The sequence below is a fragment of the Diplotaxodon limnothrissa genome, linkage group LG12 (genome assembly GCF_057381915.1).
Source record: "Diplotaxodon limnothrissa isolate DT_005_m linkage group LG12, D_limnothrissa_male_GT1.1, whole genome shotgun sequence".
NCBI lineage: Eukaryota > Metazoa > Chordata > Actinopteri > Cichliformes > Cichlidae > Diplotaxodon > Diplotaxodon limnothrissa.
This window is the reverse complement of record NC_140607.1, coordinates 29,186,003-29,208,106: the sequence shown is the minus strand read 5'-3', so window position 1 is coordinate 29,208,106 and position 22,104 is coordinate 29,186,003. Positions and strand designations below refer to the sequence as shown.

The 22,104-nt window shown below is 39.6% G+C and overlaps 2 protein-coding genes across 2 annotated transcripts; both read right to left on the bottom strand.

Moving 5' to 3' along the window:
• Positions 1 to 8,252, bottom strand: paip1 (poly(A) binding protein interacting protein 1). Its single transcript, XM_085368593.1, has 11 exons — positions 7,850 to 8,252; positions 5,396 to 5,547; positions 5,081 to 5,278; positions 4,834 to 4,946; positions 4,295 to 4,406; positions 3,443 to 3,568; positions 3,227 to 3,333; positions 2,827 to 2,944; positions 2,655 to 2,709; positions 2,147 to 2,225; positions 1 to 1,075 (listed from the first exon to the last, which is right to left on the bottom strand). Exons 1-11 carry the CDS (start codon positions 8,046 to 8,048, stop codon positions 988 to 990), a joined length of 1,347 nt encoding a protein of 448 aa, XP_085224719.1. The 5' UTR covers positions 8,049 to 8,252; the 3' UTR covers positions 1 to 987.
• Positions 8,253 to 13,113: 4,861 nt separating this feature from the next.
• LOC146621543 (fibroblast growth factor 10-like) lies at positions 13,114 to 18,851 on the bottom strand. Its single transcript, XM_085368591.1, has 3 exons — positions 18,392 to 18,851; positions 13,649 to 13,752; positions 13,114 to 13,305 (listed from the first exon to the last, which is right to left on the bottom strand). The coding sequence occupies exons 1-3, from the start codon at positions 18,849 to 18,851 to the stop codon at positions 13,114 to 13,116; spliced, it is 756 nt and encodes a 251-aa protein (XP_085224717.1).
• Between the last annotated feature and the right edge of the window lie 3,253 nt (positions 18,852 to 22,104).

The following is a 22,104-nucleotide window of genomic DNA, read 5'->3' as shown; positions in this document are numbered from 1 at the left end:
TTATAAAGAATTTATTGCAGGCAAACAATACTATAAATAATATTTACAAACTATAAAACAACATTCCGTTTTATGGGAGCCACAGATTGCTGGTAAACAGTCTTTCAGTCTCGGGATAACAAGGAGTCCGTTTCTGCAGTTTAGTTATGCAACCCTGACCTGCAAGATGTGTATATATTTGAAAGTACATTCAGGAAATCAATTGGATTTAGATGCAGATTTCAGTTTTCAAGCTCTGAATTTTCCACAAAGGTCTGTGTCAATGTTCGCTTCACAGTTTGTGAATGAATTTAAATATTTTCTTATACAACATTTCTTAATTGGCACAGCTTTCCACAGAGCTTTGGAACACTTCAGTTAGCTGCAGCCAGATGAATAGGTGAACAGCCCAAAATATAGTATTTAATATCGACGGTGTGATGCAATATCACAACAGTAGGGATAAAGGCTGTAATACGTAGTAAAACAACCAACTCACTCATCTACAGAGAATTTAACATCAGAATAAAGCATCTCTGTGATGCTGTTTTTCTGGCCTCTACCTATAGACTGGGGGAATTAATTAGCAGTTAACAAATTATGCACACATTAGATTAAAACACATCCACCTTTAAGAAAATAACAACAACAACAAAAAAAATAAATCCACAGCAAACTACTTCCCTCTTGGCATTTAGTTTAGGCAAAGGAAAGAAAATCTTGGAAGCTACTTCAAAAGAACAAAGAAAAAGCTTCCATGTCAAAAGAAGTCTAAATTCTCCAACCTTCTGAACAGTTATCCCACTGATTGTCCCAATTTTTCTAATCAACACTGACTGAAAACAGTGTCATTAATGCAACTATGAACAGCTCGTTTTGTTAAAATGCTTGCAGTAAAATAAAAATCTGAGCCTATCAAATGCTAGTTTTTTCTTTTTCTTCCGGCACGTTGAGTGGGAAAAGTACAGTATATGCCTGCTTCAGACTTTCAGATTCTTCGCTCTCACGTCATTGTTGTCGTTTCCTCTCCGACTCTAAACAAAAATTCTCAAAAGCTTCTATCATCTCTGGCTCCATCTCGTCCTCAAAGTCGTATCTGTGAATGCAACACAAGGGATTTAGAGGCATGGATGTTACTTTTAAGATCCTTAAAAGTAAAATGTGTACATTAAAGTATTTGGCATTTCAAAGCATATTCAGAGAGACACACACACAGCTCTGAGAAAGAGAGAAAGAGCGGGCGGGGGGGAGCAGGAGTGAGTTAAGCCCTCTTTCACACCCAGCTGCTGACTAAACTGAATCTGAGACTGTGGACAGCCCTGTTGCATTGTGGGGCAGTCAAACACAGCTGCCAAGCTCAGGGGCCCACAGGTCAGTGGTGGTCACATGACTTCTCTTGGGAAGCTACTATCCGATCACATGACCAAAGTTGTGCAAGCATGGTGACACGGTTGAATTCATACAAAATGTGGTCTAAATGACACCACGGTAACATGATACGAAGATTAAGCTAATTAGTGCACCTGCAGTGTTACTGTGTGTGCGCACTATGAGAAAGGTGTAATACTTTTACAGAAAAACTCAAATTATTGCACTTAGCGGCTCACATTTGTAATTCTCCAGGTTTACATACTCTTACTTGCCAAAGTAAACAAGGAGTTTGATATTAGATGAGAAGAGAACCACAATGATGTCTGCAACACATTACATGTGTGGATTAATTGTGCGCCTGAAGGGCATTCAGATGTACAAAAATGAAAAATAAAAAAATGCTAATGCTGTATTCAGCAAATTCAGCATTTGGTGAATGACTATGGAGGGCAAAACTGTCAAACTAAGAAATTAGCCAGTAAATTAATCCGGTTCACCAAAAATAATAAAGCTTTTTAACAAATACTTTATCTGTGTTTGTATTAAAGCCCACATTTATGTTGTCACACTGCATTTTAAGTGTATTTTTCTTTCAATTTATCTACTTCTACTTTTTCTGTGTTATTTTCCCTATATGTATTCCTCTATTTCTATATGCATTAGCAGAGAATTAACAGGTGTATCTAGTTAACAAAGCAAGAAGCTTCAGTAAATAAGATAAGAGGGGGGGGGGAACCAAAAATAAATAAATAAGTCCTTATGATCCTTATCAATTACATTTACAGTGGGTACTTACATTTCATTTCCATTTTCACCATATACATCATGGAAATAGTCCTGCCTGTCCAGCATCTCTTGGTATTTTTCAGCATAATCTGTAAAACCATAGAGATAACAAGATCAGCATCATAATCGTATGCCAACTTAAAGTAGTAGCAGCATGTAAATTACATACAAGACAATGACCTGACTGAGGAGAGCCAAGAAAACATTTAAAAATGTGTTGAACAACACAGACGTAATTGTGCACGGGTCAAATTTAGAACAATTAATAGAAAGATTCTGTTCTATTCGGCAAATACATGCTGCTGTTTGAACTTAATAGTATGTACCTACAGCCTGCTCAAACGCTACTAGACAATCCCTAAAAGGACTGCAAGTGGACTGGAAACAGAAACTTGAAAAGAGCCAGTTTAAAAACGCACATATATTTTAAAAAGTCCCTTGCCTACAGATGTGTGCATATCCACATGAAGGGCTGATTTTTTAATTTTCTGTATGCATGGACATATCTGTAGACTGACCTGGGTCTGCTGCTGTGAAAGGAGTGCCATCTTCTGTGTAGAATGTAGGTTCATTCTGGAAGGTTGAAACACAAATGCATGAAAAATAAGAAATAAAGAGGGAGTGAAAGATGCAGAATTAAAGGAAAGCCAAAAAGAGTGATATGAGGAGCATGCCACAGTTAAAACTGACCATGAAGTAGTTGGGGTCATTGTCTGGTGTGGCACTGCTAGCTGCTGCAGCTGCAAGGACTCTGCCCCAGTCACTGGACCTCAGCTCCACTAGTTTAAGAAGCATCTGTCTCACATCTCTGAGAAGAAATATTAATAAGAAACTTTTCTAATCAAGCTGATATGGCAATTTACGGCTAAATCTTAAATTATGGCACATGCTCCCTTGATCCTAAGTTTAGAAATTTAGAAAATTGTGTTCATTTTCATGAATATTTCACGAAAATAAATCAAAAGATTTTTGATGACCTGATGAACGTGTTCACATGTGACCATCAGAGGCGACTATGCGTCTTTCTTTTTAACTACAAAGTTCGATTTAAGAAGAAGCGGTACATAAAAGATCAGACTGGTTGTCACACCTGCTGCAGGCAGCATCCAGAACAATATCTTCTATTCTTTTGATTAATTCTCCCATGTGCGACTCTCCACTCTCTTTCCAGGCATCATCCAAGACAGAACCTGTCAACTGCAAATTCAAAACATTCTTATTTCCTCCATTAATGATGGACAAACATCAAAAGATTTGAAAAAATTAAATTAAAAATCTGGTAACATTTTCAACTGAACTCTGACACCTTAAGCAGTTTGACAGCGCAGATGAGATTTGCATCCACAGGACTGGAGAACAGACTGATCAACAGGTCTTTCAGAGCACCTAGTAGGACACGTGCTCGAACTGGAGGTCCCTGTCCACTTTTTATCTAAAAGATAAAAGATTTACACACATGTGGAAAAGTGAATGACACAATTAAAAGATGACAGTAATCTGGTCAGTATTCTGGTGTTTGGGACTTACACTGTGAGATGCTCCTTCCTAGCTCCAAAGACAAGATTACTAACTAGCTGCCAGGAAAGTAGTGAGGCTGCTTATTAAAAGAAAACCTTGCATACACTAGGACACTAAGCTATGCAGCATTTCAAACACTCAAATTATATTTGGTGATTAATTTTGGCATTTTTTCATCTGTTTGAGAGCAAACACGATGGTTTTATAAATTTAATGGCCGATTCATTCTGTCTACTTTGAAAGCTCTGTCACTGCTAACCTGCATTTCCATACTTGTGGTTTCCTACTGAGATGTTGCCCAGATTGCTTGTTAACATGTCTATATCAGCTGCCTTAAGTCTCTTCTCCTGACATCAGGAAGATTGAAAACTAACCTCTTCTGACTGCAGCTAGCAACTGTTTTCTTTGCTGTGATCTGTAGCTCTAAACGAGGACCCGCAGCAGATGGAGAACTGATTGATGCACACTTGCGCAAGGCTCACTAAGGCTGAGAACAGACCAAGGACTACTAACACTAGATGCTCTTTTGAACAATAGAGTCTTACTATAGGAAAAAGACTCACTGGGGTAAGCAGACACCTCCCAGCTATCAACACAAGCAGAATCCAAAGGAGAGACTGCAGCGACTCTGAGTTCTTACCTCCAAATGTAGGTACAGCTCTCCCAGAAACAGCACATACGAGTGGAATTTCTTCTGAGTCTCTGGCTCTCCACGAACAGCTGCATCCCTTTGTTGAAACTCTGTTTGACATCTGCAACAGACAACATTCTTACTTTTGAAGTCACAAACTGAATCTATGGGTGACATTCTGTGGTGCTGTACACCTTACATATGTTTATTAACTCTTACATTTATATGCCAGGCAGGTCACAGGGTAAAAGTCTGACCCCATAGTTTGGAGTGTTGGTTTAAAAAAAATAAAGTAAAAATAAAATAAAATAAAAGTTTTGCAGAAATAGTGAAGAAAATAAAATTCCCATCTTTAATTACAGCTAATTACTTACAACAAGCAGAGATGGAGAGTGCCAGTATTATAACAATTAATAAATTTGTATTATTTTATATTGATCCTGCCCAGTGCAGTGGTTAAAAATGGTTATATACATCTTGATTTACTTTTCATAGGAGCTTGTCCAAATTTTATACATACAAATCAGAAGGAGAGGGGGAAAAAAGACCTTTTCAGAAGGAGCTGACGAAAGTTGCCGCTTGCCGGGGTGATTATGAGATGATGGGAAAGGTAGTTACAAAGCCTGGCACCAGTATAAGCGAAGTTTGGAATAGAAGTGGACTGCAATAAAAAGAAAGGCAAAGATATTAGTGAGGCCCCCTTTACAAAATTGCATGTATTGTAAATGCATTTTGTAAATATGTGTCTAAAGGTTTTAAATTATATTATACACTGCCTAAAATTAAAGACTGAACCTGTGTGTAGATCAGCTCCACCAGCTCCTTCAACAACTCTTCAGTGGTAACCCAGGAATTGAGAATACCAGTAATGTCTTCAACATCTGACTCAAAGGACCCTGGCGAGGAACTCAGGTGGCCAAGAAAGTCTGTGACTGTATCAGCCAGAGTTGGTTCGCCGTAATAGGCATCGCTGTCATCATAGTAAGCGGAGTCCTATACAAAAATTGAAAGAAAAACATGAAAATTCAGAGAAAAATTCAACAATAACTCCAAAAACTATCACCATAAAATGCATCAGGATCAATGTGTAGTGCGAAACTGTTCTCTTACATCATATTGGTTAAATCCCAAAGGCACAAATTCGGGAGCATTAGCTGAAAGCTTTGATGACTTGATCATGGAATCCACATCATTACCACCTCTTGAAGCAGATGTGTTGTTGTAATTTGGACTCTGCGGAGGTCTGCTTTGTCTTCTATAATCTGGAAAAACAAAAATATTTCCAGGCTTTGCTTTATGGGAGACTACAAAGGTGTTTTTAAAAAAGAGAAATTAAAAAAATACTGCTGTAATGTGGTTTATTTTTAACAATCTTTGGGGCAACAAAGAAGGTCTGTAACACTGAGGAACAAGCTTTATCATTGGACGAGTGGACAATATATAGCACTACATGGTCTCTGTCATTGTTTTACTTTTTTTGGACTTTTGATTCCCTTAACAAAAATACTTAACACCTTTGACACAACAGGTGGACGTTGCTTGCAGCATGCACACAGATTTGACATGACATTTAGACCACCAAATAAAACAGGTAATATAAGACGCAGCACTGTCCAAAAACTTAACACGAGAAATGAATGTTAGCTGTGTGTAACAACACAACAACAGCAAAGACCAAGACATGGTACTGTCTTTGTCTACTGTTAGTTCAACAGAACTAACTTTACACTATTAAAAGGTGTACTGTGTTTTAGGAGAAGCCCAACCTCAATTTAAACACTGGGATGCCAAAACTCATTTATATGATGAAAAATCTGACCTTAAAATATGTAAATGATTCTGGTGTGTAGTGCCCAAAACTGATTGTCTGACAAAAAAAGTATTATATAATTTCTCAAAAATATCCCTGACAAATGACAACTTCTTTTGATGCAGAAAGAACATTACCTCCTGAAGGCAGACACTACAATCAGCTTTTGGCAAAGTGATTTTAATGTATTTATTTATTCAGTCTCACTGACAGTAAATATGTCTTCTTTTTTTTTTTCTCCTTTTTTCCAAGAGCTATTTGGCCAAGAGGGCAGCAGAATCTGCAGTGAATGCAAATGTTCCATAATGTTGGGACACATTTTATTGTTAATTTACCAGCGCACGTTCATTTGTCTGTCTTTGAAATGTTGTGTATTTACACACTGGCAATTTAAATGTGATATATTCTTGACAGGTATCTGATATCTTCTTTGCAGAACAATTCGGCAGAAACTTAATTTTGAGATTCGGTGATATTCAGTGGTTATCCAGATCCACAGTGAACTACTTCCTGTGTGGTTACCTCAGGGAAAGTGTGCATTCAGGTAAATCCTGCATAGCTGCAGAGGTAAAACAAAGCATCCAGAGAGACTGCATCCATTCCAGTTTATATGCTAAGCGACGCTGTGTTTGGATTAAAAGGGATAAAGTGCATAAATGTTCTCTTCCTGGTGACCATCTAAGGAAGGTAATTCATAAATCTTAGATAATATGAAGAATATGTAATAAATTGTAATATTTGCACTTAACATCATTATTATTTTCAAAGATACTTGAATTTAAAGTGTCTCCATCATTATGGGACATCCTGTATAATGTAATAATTGCATAAAGATATTTAACTGTCCACAAAAGGACTGCATTGATTATAATGTAGGCTACAGATTAGGTACAGCGCAGACTTATGAAGATACTTGCAAAAAAGGTCATTTCTTTATTTAATATATAATCCTACTGATTAAAGACTATTTAGCAATGGAAACAAATATATCAACATAGAAAAGGTGCTAACCACTCTTTTTCAATAGGAACTAAACCACCACTTTATCTGAAGCGCCACAAATATGAATTACGGATTCTTCATGACCTCATTCCCTGTCATTTGTGCACCATTCGTGTATTTCTGATAGTTCGTGAGGTTTTAGATGACTAATACTGCGTTTTCCTCCATCAAGTATTACTTACATTCATGATAGCCGACTTACTCTTACTGTAAAGTGTGGTCCTCTGACAATTTCATGAAAGCCTCTTTACTAAGTAACCCCTTAAGAAACAAGATCCAGGCTTCTAGTCGTGCAAAAACTGGACGTTTACGGAGTCTCGTGAGCTTTTTTAAATCGTTGCTTCCCTCCCCAGTGCCAAGCTAGTTCTTCCTCCTTTTGCGCTGACGGTAGGCTAACTTTAGCTAAACCAACTCTACAAGTACAAGCACAAGTTTAACCTGAGTAAGACAGAGTTGACTAAGTGCGAGCTTTATTTAGATGATGCCTAAGATCACATGAAATCCAACAAACGCGTGGATTTCCCAACCGAAAAGCACTAAGGTTAGCTTTCCCTTAGCAGCTAGCTAATGTCAACTCCAGATTTATCACAACCGAGCGCTCCCCAGAGGAAAAATGTCAACCAGATAATATTTACACTCAAACAAACACATTCTGTGCTTTAGGTCTCCTTGCCATTGAGTTAAAATGACAAATACCCGAATCTGAATGCAGCTAGCTGCATTAGCTGAGCTGCTGCTTGACAGCTCCGTACCTCCATCAGGTATGTCGCTGACAGAGCCAATGCTGTTCTCGGTAAAAGGAGGAGTTGTTCGCGGCTGTCTCAGCGGCTCTCTTTGGTTGAAGAGCGGGGTCTTGCTGTCAGCGTCCCCAGCGCCTGTCATGAGTCCGGGGTCTGCTGGAAAATTACGGGATCTCCCTGCTCCGGGAGCTCGGTCGAAATTCTCGTTCATGACTGCTCGGTGTCAGCCTCGGCTCTTAATACAGCATCTGATATAAACGAAGATGTTCCGGTCGCCCTTCCAGCTGCCGTTTTCCGTGCGTAGCGGCAAGTGCTTGTTTTTTTTTTTTTTTTTTACTGTAAAACGCGTCCTATCTCTCTTTCATGGTGGCCTTTTCTCTATCGGATAGTATCAGTGTGTAATGCTACATAACTTTTTCGGCCACTTCCTTTAACAACAAACTTGCTGTCACTGATTATCCAGAATAAAAAAATCTGCCTCCCTCTAGTGGCACGGAGTGGAAGTGGGCGCTGAAATAAATACCGTCTTGCACGGGATCGTTTAACGCTTAAAAACAGTAATGTATTTTTTGAATGGATTACTGCACAAAGGCCTTGAAACGTATATTTAACATTTATGGAACATCTGCAAATTTAAATGAAAATCCATTATATGAGAAAAACTAAATTCGCACAACTCTGCTTGGAATATATATTTATTTATTATTTGGCACCACCAGCTGTATTCTTCACACAACACGAACGCTCTTAAGCAAGACTTCTTTAAGTGTTCTTTAGGAATATTTCTCCAGACTTCATGATGGATTTTCAAAGCTAGAAGCATTTGGGGGTCATCGTCATCCTAAAAATGGAGCCGCTGCCAATCAGATGCTTTTCAGTTGATATTTTCCTTTTTGGTCTTCCTCTTTACATATTGATGACAATTTAAAAGAAAATTTCAACTTTTGGATTTATTACTCCATCAGATCTGTTGGACATGCCTGAACCTTCTCTCCCAGTTTCACCTTCTTAAGAATGTGCTCCAGAAAGCACCGAGACCATTGCTGATGAGGCTTCGATGAGCAGTATTTGGATCAACTGAAGGGCCAGATGGATCACTTTGTTCCTGTGTCAGGTCTTTGCTGGATTTTTCCTGGTTTCTTAATTACCTGATTTTCAGACGCTTTTCATCTGCTCTAGAATTATCATATGTTATTTATCCCTTCTTTCATCCTCCACTTGTCAAGTTTTGTTAAATTTTGTAAGGATTATTAATATTAATGTTAGCATTAGTAGCAGTAGTAATAGGAGTTACAAAGACAAACTCGTTTAAATGCAGATATTTATACAAAATTTTAAATATGATAATCTCCTTGTAAGGAAGACTCCCCCTTCCTACAATTATTTGTATTAAGTTGTACAGCACTTTAGGACTACCTTTCACTTTATTAAAAACACCTTAACTTGCACTTTATTTAGCATCGCATTTTAAGCACATCAATAACATTTGCATACAAGAAGTTTAATTATTTATTGAATATTTATTGAGTATTTTAATAATTAGCCAGTAGACTTTGTTCCAGGTCCTGCACAGCTGCTCCTCATCAAGAAATGTGGCGGTTGTCTGTGAGGAGAAAAGAATTGTTACTAAGCAAAAGGTAAGGAGAACTAACGCAAATGTGTGCAAGGTCTAGAGGTAAAGGCGGTACAAAGAAGTGACTTACAGAGATGTGATGACTCACCTTCCCTTCCTCTGTGCTCTCCAGGATGTTTGGGCAAATGTTTCCCCAGGTGTCCAGATACCAGTTAAAGGTACCAGGAGAGGCCATTGGTCAAGGGAGTGTGGGGAATCTTTGATCTTGGGGTTTTGGTGTTTCTATAATAATGGTAAGGTTTAAGGGTAAAATGTAAAATATTTATTCATTTACATATTCGATACATATTCAAAATGTATGTCTATATGTATTTATTGAAACTGATGATATAATGTGGTGGAAGGTTGGGATTTGAGAACTCACCTGTTAATGGAATAATGGTTTAGCCTGTGACAGCTGAGAGTATTTAAGGCTGCCAGCTGCCGTAAGACAGGGTGATTGTTTTGTGAGAAGGCTTAACATATGAGTGATTGTCATGTCCTGAGAGCTATATGGTGAAAAAATACCTCTCACTGTAAATCCAGCTGTGAAAGGCTGCCCTGTTACACTCCTCATGTATGATGGATTGAAAACTCTGACAAAACTTAAAAGGAGCTGCATATGGTTTTAGTTAGACTACAGGTTTTTTTAAAAATTTCATTTCAAATGACAAAAATGTTTTGTCACGCTTTGTTTTAGTTTTCAATTTAATTCTAGTTAACAGTGAAAATGTTAGTAGAGGGAGTAATCCTATTATTTGCTTATATTTGTAATAAAATGAACACAATATACTACCAGTATATTAATGTGACTATGACAAAAATGCTAACAAATTATAGGAGAAATCTTCGCATTCATAAGCGATTATGCTTTTGAATGTAGAGGTGCACAGTGTCCAATTTGTTGTACGAAAATTGGACATGTTTTCTTTTTATACTAAAAGAAGGATTGTGTGAAATATGAATATCTTTTAACTTTTTTCCATCAGATTTGATATGTACTGAAAAAAAATCCACATCAGGCTTCAAGTTCCACGACAAATTCTTTTTCTGATAATTACCAGGAATTCAGGTGATGATGTTTGAAATTTCGTAGACATTAATTAATTATCTATAATTAGTTGCAGTTTTGTTTTCGGCATCAGTTGCATTTAGAGAAAAAATGTTTCCAAAACTTTGTATGAAAATTTTCATTGCACATAAACTCATGCTTGGTTTGTTTGTTTGTTTGTTTGTTTTTAAAAAAAAGACTATCTCCAAATAAATACTGAGGTCACAACGTGGTTGTCTGCACACAATAAGCACGTGCTGAAGGGCCTCATGTTGATCTAAAATGCTAGAAAATTATTTATCCATCTCAGAGGAAAGAGGAAAGGCTGTGAACCTGAACAACCCCCTCAGAAGTGCCTCTCCCAAGCTCACTCAGTAGCTGCCCGCTGCAAACATGTGTTCTACCAGACATCTCGGTGTAAGTATTCATTAGTTGTTTTAGCCTCCAGTCATTTTCCACTTGTTTCTCAAAGCTGGATCACATTATTCCACAGAGAATTCCAGTGCCAGAAATGCAGAGACCTGCTTTGATAGAAGATTACTGTGCCTATTTTGTGTTATTGCCGTTTTTTTCCCTCGCCGTGCCAGTGTTTTGGAGAGAGTTCAAACATTCACAAGGGAATGCAGAAGATGACAAATGAATTGGATTTGTGTGTGTTTGTGTGTGGGTAAGTCAGTGGGGGTTGGGGTCAGCAGTACACATTATGTAGGTCAAATCCTCTGTTATTTATTTGACTGCATGTTTATCTCCTCATGCACAGCAATTAAGGACAAATCAAGAAAGAAAATGCTACTGTATGTGGTGTCATTAAACTCCTAGTGCATATCCGTGCTTTAGTTCTTATAAAGAAATATGGTTTGAGTCAATTCAGAATCACCTTTAAAACATTTGAAGTCTTTGGATGAAGTTGGGGATCAAGACATGTATGTATGTATTTGTATTTGTTCAAAAGTTGCACCCTAATTTCACCTTCTTAATCTTTATTTTTAGGTAACATTTATAGTTTATCTTCAAGACACTATTGTGAGTCTGGCTTCAGAGGTTCAATAGTCACACCATATTGCTCAATTAACCTGTGAGAGCACACAGGGCCATGCAGGGTGCAGAGATGTGCTCGGTTGGTCTTTACTGGTGGAATGCACCGCAGCATTCCTCAGTATAAATCACTCAGCGCAGTAACAGCCATTAAAGGACAATATACTAAGGCTATAGATCAGACCGCCTTTGTTGTTTTCACTCCTTCCGGTCTCTTTTCACACACCAAGCTGAATGAATTTAGGACTGAAGACAAAGGAAAACTTCTGAAGCCTTTCTCTCAGCTGTCTTCCTATAATCTTCCAATTTCTGATGCCCATCCAGAGATAGTTGTTTTAAAAGGCAGGATAAGAGAACACAAGGTCCGGAAGCCTGTGGTGTTAATGTTCTTCCTATGTTCTTTTGATCTGGGATTGAGGCAGCTGCCATTGATTAGTGTGTTTATGATTAGTGTGTAGATGATTACTGAAGGAAGTGGGTGGTCAGGCACAGGTCATATATTTTTTATGCACTTCTTTTGTATTTCCTTTCTTACATGCATACATTCAGATCCTCTTCCAAAGCCCATACAAACCCATGGGCAGCAATTTTTATATTCATAACCAGCTATCTTTACCAAGCAAGTCTTTTTGCAGTTGGAGAAGGTTGCAGCTTCCACAGTAATGGTCTGATATTAGAAAATGATGTCAACATCTACAGTCCATACCAGGGGAGTTTCCCCCCTCCCATTTTGTTGTGGTTGGTCTTGTGTTTTCAGTTTGTTTGTGCACTAATCATTAGTGCAATGGTTGCCACATGGTATATCTGGCTAGGAATTAATGGTTGCCTTTTGTCCCTTCTTTCCTACCTCAGAGACCCAGATAAGAATACCATGACTTGAACGTTTACCAGGGTCTCTCAGTACTTCTGGTAAACCTTACCATTTTTAATGCACTTCTCCCAGTCTTTGGAGTACCACAGAGGAACGTTCACTGCATTGCAGGGGAGAAATGGTACTTTTATTTTTCACATAATAGAGTTCTTATAAAACAAAAAGAATTCAAAGAAATGCTTGTGTTCCCCTTCAGTTAAATATTTCACAAAATAAATAAATCATTACAATTCAGGCAAAAACACAGTGGTTAAGTATCGAACATTTGCTTTAAATGTGTTCTATCCTTTATTATTTCCTGCTGCCGTGATAAACGGACTCACTGATTGTTTCCCACATCCTGAACATTTTCTGTTCTGTTTATGTGTCTCACAGGAGAATATGGATATAAATAACATCTTGAGATAATTCTGCATCTACTACAGTTTATTTAGTGAAACAGTAGCTTCGGTTGTGTCCACATCACACACTTAGTCCAGCTGCAAACTGTTTGGCACAGACAAAAAACAAAAAAAGAATAAGCATTGCATCTGTGCCAGTGAAAACACAGGTAACACCATCTCCCAGAAAAGAAGAGACCACTTGTATGCATGACAGTGTTAGGCCTTTTTCTTTTAAAATCAAATGAGAGATTTCTCACTTTTCAGAGTTATAAACCTCACATTTTCAGAGTTTCATATTGTCCCTCTCCAGCCGAGTGCACAGGTTCACACAACAGTTGGAAGAAAATGTGTGGCTGTGTTCTTCCTTCGGGTTTTCTTTCCTCTCATCGGCTTCCCCTGGCCGTTCAGACCCACAAACATCTGTCGCTTCCCATGCTTCCACTTGGCTGATGCGTACGTGTTGTAGCCGTTCTCCTCAATCCGCTCCTTCAGGGTGCAGTCGACACCAAACTCTCTCTGTAAAAAAGCAGGTATCATGTTGCAGTGTTATAGACTTAGCGTGTGAGGTTAAGACAAAACGCAGATTATTATCTTGTGCAAAATGCATTGTTGTCTGAGTGCCTATTTACTACTTCCGAATCTACATTGCATGCTTTTCTGTGTGGGTGATTTGTGCGCGTTTTTAAAGCTGCATAGTTTTCTCAGTGGTTCACATGTGTGCACTGGTCTGGTTGTGATTCAGAGTTGACCCAGCAGTTGTAGAACTATAGATAAGGCTTCCTTTGATAAGGACTGAAGAAGCTAACACTAGCTCTCTCTCTCTGGAGCTTCCAGATTGACCTCTGACTCGGATACTAACCGCTCCGTACAGCTCTCCTTTCTTGCTGATAGCCAGATAGAAGTTGCTGCTTAGCCCTTTGATGGCCACCACTCCCACGTCCACTGATGTGATTTCCAGAATACCTAGGGATCAGCAAAAAGAAGGTGACATTAATATGTGTCAACATTAATAGTAGGCATGCTATTATGTCATGAACAACTGAATAAATGCTGTGGAGCAGAGTATAGAAGAATTAACACTCTGGCAGCGGTCACAAACCACCCACATGAAGTGCAGATATAAACCTGGAGGAATCCACAGGTTTTTCAGTAATAGTATAATGAGTACCAGCATTTGTATTCTGTGACATTTACATGGGGAATGTGTGGGATTTCTGTGCAAGGTTACAATTATTCTTGGGCACATTTCTCATTTCTGATATTTTAAAGTTCCTTTACAGCCTACACCTGTATAAAAGATTCCAGCTGCTCAGGTCATTTAGTCTGAAGATTAATGGGTGGATTCCCCCCGGAGATTTCTCGGGTTGTTTATGTTGAGTTTGGTATTTAGCTTTCCAGGTCCCTGTGCAAATACGTCAGGTTTATTGTAAACTATTAGGGGAGGTTAATTTATACCTCAGCTAAAATGGATGTGTTTTTGCTGTAGACAGCTGTTGTTATTTGTGTGGTCTCAGTATCAAAGGTCGGAGAGCTATAACTTCCTAATGTGTCCTTTGACCACAGAACCCACTTGTCTCATCTCATGCCGGTGTGTGTGTGTGTGTGTGTGTGTGTTAGTGAACCCCACTGTTTCCCATGGGATGTTTGATTTCATGCCGCCCTCCCTACCTTCCTTTTCCCACTTCCTGTGAGCTGTTGTCATTTTACCCCAATTAACACCCATATGTGTATGTGCACACACACACACAGAGTGGGGGCGTGAACTCCAGAAAGTCAACGACATCCTTTGATCAGACCAGGGGCCCCTCCTCTGTCTGATGACTGTTTGTGTGGCACCCTGCTCTACTGTCAGACTCGCTCCAAACTGGCTGGGGGGGGGGGATTGGAGGCTGCCAGCCTTGGACCTGAGTGGACAGCGGAGGATGCAGGTGTGCCCAAAAGAACAATCCCTCTGTTAAATATACAGCAGCTTCTCTCCTCGTCCGTGAGGTCTTGACTGTATCAATTTCTAGTTCAAACAGCGGCACCTCAGGGCAGTGGGGTCTGAAGCTGCAAGGCGGTGTTGGGGACTGTGACACAACGGTCATTGAAGATCTGAGAAGAGCTGGTTTCTGTATGGGATCGGATGTCGGGTATGGAGTGAGGATGTAAGACAATCTATGGCAGTCTCTGGCTGCTCTGTAAACATGGGAGTGATGAAAGGAAGGAGAACAGAGGAGGACAGAGGAGCCATGACAGTGAGACTGGGGGTGGAGTGAGGATTAGAAAGGCCGTAATGATCACTGATCAAAGTAAGCCACCGGAGGCAGGGGCGAGACAGGTTGTATATACACACATGCACTAATGCACTCTCTCACTCACTAACTCACTCACACACACGGAAAAGCACACACATACACACACATATGCACAGTTGTTTTGAAGCAGGTGAATGTGCACTTGCATATAACACACTAACTCAGCTTGGCTGTGAAACTACTACAAAATCTCTCTACACTGCTCTGTGCTGAAAGGCTAAATGCTTATGTAGACCCACAATAGGGAAGTAATAAGGTCATGGCTGCCAATGTGGGAAAATGTGCTCATCGTTTAGCTTTATTTACGCTGTTAATGGGATAGTATTGCTTCGTATGGGGTTTATTTTACAAACCCCTTTTAAAATGTAGCCTAAAGTAAGCCAGCCAGGTTCAGCAGTTTTTCTCTTGCAAGCTTTTTGCGCCTAATGTGTGGCTTATTCGATACGCTCTGGTGGGAGTTACAGCAGTAAATGGTGCGTTGTTTGTGGAATGGAGGTAGATGTTGCCAGTAAGAATTAGCAGTGGTTTTTCCACAGCGGGGAGCCAAAAGAATATGTGCTTTGCAGCTTAGCATTGTTATTCTTTCTCACTCTTAAACTTCTTTTTTTTCAAAATAGATGTTCTGGTTTTGAATAAAGCAGTATTTGGGCAGATAAGTCAGGATTAAAATGTTGATTGTTATCATTTCCATGCAGAAAAATAGAACAGAGTGAGGCGTAAATCAGGAAATATAGTAATAACACTTGATAAGGACCACACTCAGTGTATTTACATGGAAAGGAACCTTTTTACTACCTTTGAGAAAAGCTATTGGCTACATCTCCCTCCTCAGACCTCCATAAGAGCACCATCTGGGTTTTTTTTTTCCAAGTAAAAGGTCGCTGCTATATTTAAAGAAATTATTTATACAATATTCACAGGATATGCCAAGAACTGTCTTGTGCACGTGGCCTGGTTCCTTTAGCCTTCCTCTTTCTTGAGAGACACACACACATAGACACACACACTGGCCCAATACAAGTATACATACAGTCTTTACATGCTCAACCTTTCACACCATCACAGCCATGGATAGTTAGCCAGACTTTATTTATTTATTTATTACCACAAAGCCTTTCCCTGAGTCTTGTTTAGCAATGTTTTACTCAGAGCTGCTAGATGTCTTTAAATTTTAAGACGGCTCTGCTGTGCTTAGGCCACGCAGCTACTTAGCTGACTTTAACACAGTCTGCCTTCCTTTTCTCCTTGCTTCTCTGTAACCTCAGCAAAGGCTCACAGTGGGTTGGAAAACCATGTGGGACAGTTTTGCACTGGCATCCCCATAAATCTGTGGGAGGCATGCTGCTCCTTGCAGGGCCACAGGGAGCCCCCCCAAAACAGCTTGCAGATAAATTAATTTAGATTAATTAATTAAAGTTTGACAAATTTAAATGTAGGGTGCCTTTGCATTTCAATTTCTGATTTTAAAAAACTTTTTTCCAGTACTTGGAAAGAAAATGTGATATTTTGTCACTTCAAGGGATCATCAAGGGTCTACAAAGGACGTCAGTCCAGGGATCATGTCTAGCCTCAGGGGCTAGAGCGAAGACTGAAGCTGCTGTTGTGTAGTATTCTTTACCATGTGAACCTGATATGTGGGCACATAATCCATACAGTGTCCCCAGACCCCCTTAGGACACAGCTTTGTGATGGCACCACCATTGATATACTGAAGATGAACGGCTTTGATGTGGCCACAATAATATTCAGGCATGTCATTCATGACTTTGTACCTCTAGAGAATCTCACTTTCACCTCCCTGCCTGAACCTCAATTCATTGCTAATTCAGACTTACCTTTGAAAAAAGCAATGCACTGGGGGAAGTGGATTTGTGGGTCAGTAAAAAGGAAGACAGAGGGATAAATTATCTCAGAAAGATACATAAACTTTAGAGTGACTTTACACCAGACTTCCTTGCACCACTTCAGTTTTACTACTTAAAGGAAACTGCTAACAAAAGCAACAGTAAAGGCATCACAGTGTAATATGGTCAGGAAATAAAGCTGCTTCTGTCATGACCTTGTCAAAACAAACATCTCCCCTGACATTTTGCCTCCTGTGCCATTTCCCCCAAAGTCACTTTGATTGAAAGTGCGGTTTAGCTCTCCCAAGAGGAACGTTAAAACTTCGGGATACACTTACTATGGAATTGCGAAACAGAGAGAAAAAAAAGGTATATAACAACAACTAAGTGGGATATATGTGTGTGTGTGTTTGTTTGAGCACATGTGCTGCTGTTGGGTACCATAAGATCACACCCACCGGACCATGTGATTGCCTGCTGATTGATAGGCACACACACGTTGCTCAGTGGGAATGCTGGGAGACTAATGAGAATGCTATTTTACTGACTTATACACTGAAACATACAACATGTAATCACTTTAAAGACATGTTTCTCTGAGTGAGGACGTCAAGCTGCTTTAAACAAATGTCTGATCTGTGACTGAGGGTGTGTAATTTGCGTGATGCTGGTGGGCAGAAGGCAATCTGAGTGGGAGAGTCATAGCGAAACAGCCGAAGAGAAGCAAAAAGGGTCTAAAAGCATCAATGAGCTGGACATTCATATCCTCCCCCTGCCACAGCCCTGTTCTTTCTATGGATGTTATCAATGCTGTTTACCCTGGGCTGTGAAGACTGCCTGATAATGGCTGGGTTATCTGCTCCTGCTCCTTTTTAGACCATCTGAGAGCTACCATCATTGGGCTGAGTGTTTAGACAGGAGAGATATCAGTGGGATGTCTGGTTTAAAACAAAAAGACAACTCAAATTAGGATTACTTCCTCCAAACTACCAGTGAATGAACTGCCAACCGGTTCATTCGCGTAACATGAAAGGATCACGTTTTTCCTTTAAACTCACCATTTACAGGTAGCAGCACAAGTTATATTTCTATAGGTACAATCTACATATTTACTTTGGTGTTACATAGGATATAGATACAGATAGACAGAAAGATGTAAATGTATGTTTTAAATAAACTGTCAGGATCTAAGTTCTCATTTAATATGGTTTCTTGTTACTAGAAATGTCCCACTTAAAGACTTCATCAGGTGCTTTTGTCACATTTGATATACTAATACAAAACGAAGGCAAAGGTTTGGGCTATAGAGCTTAAAAATTTGATATCACACTCACAATTTAAAAGGTAAAATTAATTCGAATATTTCAGGCTAAATGAGCCTTGGATAGGGTCACACAGATCACTTCTTGGCTCTGATTCACTCTTCTTTACCTACTTTTGTTAATTGAAAGGGTTACTTACTGAAGGGGTCGTCCTTGATTTTGGTTCCATTGACTTTTCCATTCTTATCGATCCTCAGGAAAAACCTCTGGAAAGAGAACAGCTTTCTCCTTCGTATGTCCCCTAGTAGATGATTGTAACTGCGCACATGCCTCCCCTGTGCTCCCCCAGTCCGACCCACAGGGCCCCCATTGGCTCTGGCTCTAGAGATCAGCTCAGCTTCAGAAATGTTCACTGGAGCTCTGAGAGTCCGTGGGCTGGAGACCCTATCTGTGTCACGGTGGAACTGATGGCAGGCAGCCTCATGCAGGGATAATAAAAAAACCAACAGGGTGACTAGTACAGGAAAAGCCGGGGTGATAAGCAGTGCTGATGACCGTAGTCTGAAGGTGGCCCCAGAGCCTGAACGAGCCCCTAACCCAGCCCTGGAGCAGGACGAGGCAGAGGCAGCCTTACTCCCTCCAGCAGTCCATCTGATCATGGTAGTGTGCTGTGAGGAGGACTAGAGGCAGCCTCGGAGCTTGGGACATGCTGCTGGGGGTGAAGATTGCCTGAGAAGGCAGGGAGGGAAGCCCTCCACAGACCAGAGTGAAGGTGTCCCTGCACAGTGTCCAAACTATTCAGCGCAGGTATAAAAATGTCAAGATATCCTTCTGGGTGATTTTTTTTTGATTATGTAATTTCAGTAAGTCTCTATTTTCCAAGCTGGTACTCCACTCCGTTCTCTTCTCTACTGCTGCAAGGTTTTATGCTGGTTATCAAAACTTCCAAGTCTGTTTTGGAAAACATCTCAGTCTAAATGAACAAAGATTAAAGAAAAAAAGAAAAGAAAGTGAAAAAAGCAGGCAGACTATGTGTGCATTCTGGTGAAAACCTGTTTTTGTTCCCCCTGCACTTTTCCACAGTTTTACTAATTCTTCTTAAATTGTTTGTGAACTTTTAACTCTTGCTCAAAGGGGCTCCGGTGTAAGCCTTTTAGTCCCAGACTGCTTTTCAACTTAACAAGAAAAAAAAGATAAGAAAAAACTAATAAAAACAAATATCCAGTTGAGAAAATGTAATAGTATCCATGTAGAAAGGTATCTAAAATCTGGTAAAAGTCTTTAGTTCCACTGAAATTTAAAAAAAAAGAAAAAATGGTGCCACCACACCATTTACCTGTTCCAAGCTGCTAAACTCCACATGTGCAGGAAAACATTTCCAGATTTTACTCTAAGGACGAAAAACAGGATTCAAGACTTAAATAGGAAGGTTGGTCAGTCCAGGCGAATATCTGTCCTCTTTGGGTGCCCAGCTCCTCTCGCTCTCTCCTCATTTAGCTCTCTCTCTCTCTCTCTCTCTCTCTCTCTCTCTCTCTCTCTCTCTCTCTCTCTCTCCACCCCATGACTCCACCTTCACACAGCATCGAGGTAACGGTCTGGGGAGGTCTCTTTTTTTTTTTTGGCTGGATTGAGTCAGAATTTTTCACCTCTTCTACTTTATTTGAGAATTCCTCACTGAAGATTGATCACTGAAAAATGACTTTATGTCGTGTGTAGCTGTGTGTGACTCTTAGTTATTTGATCCCTCCTTCCTTTACTCAACCCTCCCACGCCCCTCCTCACATATGGGAACAAGTACTGGTCTGCATGTGTGTCGATGTGGTGCTTATGTACAAGCAAGTCTAACTTATGAGAGTGGGTGAGAGGTGATAAAGGGGGTTTACCTTCATAGATGCTACCAACCAGGAAGAAGCTGCCTGGTGGCATTGGATCTTTCCCTACAGCTACAGATTACACTGGTGATTGGTTTATTGGTTAATGAAAGATCTGTCAGGAGTTTTTTTGTGTGTATTAGATGTAAAAAGGGGGCCTACAAAGGGCTGTATAATTGAGTGTGAAGCAGATAAGTATTACAAACTGAAAATGAATTCACTTGCTCCTCATTAAGGTGATAATCCTGACAAGTGTCCTTCCTCCTCTACAGATTAAAATCATATTAAGTTACAAGTCTGGATGCTGCCTTATCACTACCATCTTTCTAATGCCTCTCTTCTTCCTTCAAGGCACTTTATCGTAGAGTGTTATCTCCCCTGCAGTGCTGTAATGCAATGAAGTTCTCCAGTTTCACTCACCAGACCTCTATTCCTCTGTGACTCAGGTGTCATAGTGGACATCAGCCAACAAGACTGTCTTACGAAGCATTATTTGCTCCTAAAGGCAAGACAGGGACAGAATGGACAATGTCATAGTGGACTAGGCAACAATGTAGAATATGTGCAGTGAATGTGCAAAATATTAGGGACGGTCAGTCGTCTCACGAAGCACATCGATGCTGAAACTCCAGATCACAATATATCAAGTGTTACGAGTTTTGTTTGATTGTCTGTTGTGTGTGTTTTGGACATAAAATCAAAACTAGCTGAGCTTTTGCAGATTATTATGAGGTTAACCATTATCAAGGACCATAAAGTAGCATTTTAACAATCCAGCACGATAAACAAAATTTGCTGCTGGGACTCTTATCTATTTTCCCTGATCCTCTTCTTTTTAATGTCAGCATATTTCCTGGTCCCAGCTTTTTTTCCCTTAAGTCCTCAATTTTAGGGCCTGCTTTAATGTCTGTCAGCGGTCCATGGCCAGAGAAGCAGTTTGGCTTCAATTCTGGTCTTGGTTTTATCTGAGGTTGCAAACAAAACAGTGTTATCAGCAGTTCCTTTGTGGCGTCCGCTCCTTCTGTGATAACCTGAATCCACGTAGTGGACATAGGGGATCAAGGACATGTGCACAAATAATTCCATGTACATTTGCATATATCTACAATGTATTAAATTTAATGATGAATGAAAATGTTCCACTGATTGGCTCAAACAACTTAGAAGCACTTAAATGATGCAGAATATATGAATAAATACTGTATGTCCTGCTAATTAGACAATGACATACTAAATTTAAATGCTACCAAGGGGTAATATACAAGCTTGTAGATTATTTCACTTACAGCTAAGACCAGTTTTACACTTTATGCATTTAATAATCCCCCCCCCAAAATTCACATTGAAAGCGTGCATTACATTTTCAAATGCTGTTAAACCTTTAGAGATGTAACAGTCTAAAACGCTGCAGAAATACCTACAGGTCTAACATGATTGTCATCTGTGGATGCCTCAGAGGGATGTAGGCTTCAAATGATGTTGACAGACTCATAAGATTTGGAGGATTTCTTTAGAGGCCATGGAGCAAATTCTTTGTAAACACAACCATAACTGTCTTTTTCTTTTCCAGCTAAATGCAATATAAGTGAGATTTGCAGGGCCTGGAGACAGACTCATCTCTTCTCCTCGATCTACAGCTTTAGCATTTAGTTTTATCTTTATAGATCTATCTCCCCGAATTGCATTTCAAAGTTCAAGACAAAAAATAATAGAACAGACAAATGTTCTTCTGATCCTTCCCTACAGGCTGTAGCTCTAGCTCTGTTTTTACACTATTCTCAAAAGTAAAAACATAATTACAATAAAAGCAAATACCGGAAATTTAAACGCATTAGAGGAGATTTGATTTCACACAGCTCCAATTGCCAAAAAGCAAAATGAATCAAGGTGACACACATGGAAGAGATTCATTTTATTGTTTTTACCATGTAATTGTAACATTTTCACATGATACGGCTCTTTTGTTTCTGCACTGACAAAGCACATCAGGTGGCTCTTTACTCTGATTTGTTTTAGATTTCACATTTAAAAATCGGGCCAT

Excerpts from the sequence above, each read along its gene's own strand:
- paip1 (XM_085368593.1), bottom strand. The coding sequence starts at position 8,048 with ATGAACGAGAATTTCGACCGAGCTCCCGGAGCAGGGAGATCCCGTAAT. Across the intron at positions 2,945-3,226 it reads CTGGATGCTGCCTGCAGCAG|AGATGTGAGACAGATGCTTC; the intron begins GTGTGACAACCA and ends ATTTCTTCTCAG. Across the intron at positions 2,710-2,826 it reads ATGACCCCAACTACTTCATG|AATGAACCTACATTCTACAC; the intron begins GTCAGTTTTAAC and ends TCAACCTTCCAG.
- LOC146621543 (XM_085368591.1), bottom strand. The coding sequence starts at position 18,851 with ATGATCAGATGGACTGCTGGAGGGAGTAAGGCTGCCTCTGCCTCGTCC. Across the intron at positions 13,753-18,391 it reads AATCAAGGACGACCCCTTCA|GTATTCTGGAAATCACATCA; the intron begins GTAAGTAACCCT and ends GCTGATCCCTAG. Across the intron at positions 13,306-13,648 it reads AAGGAGAGCTGTACGGAGCG|AGAGAGTTTGGTGTCGACTG; the intron begins GTTAGTATCCGA and ends GCTTTTTTACAG.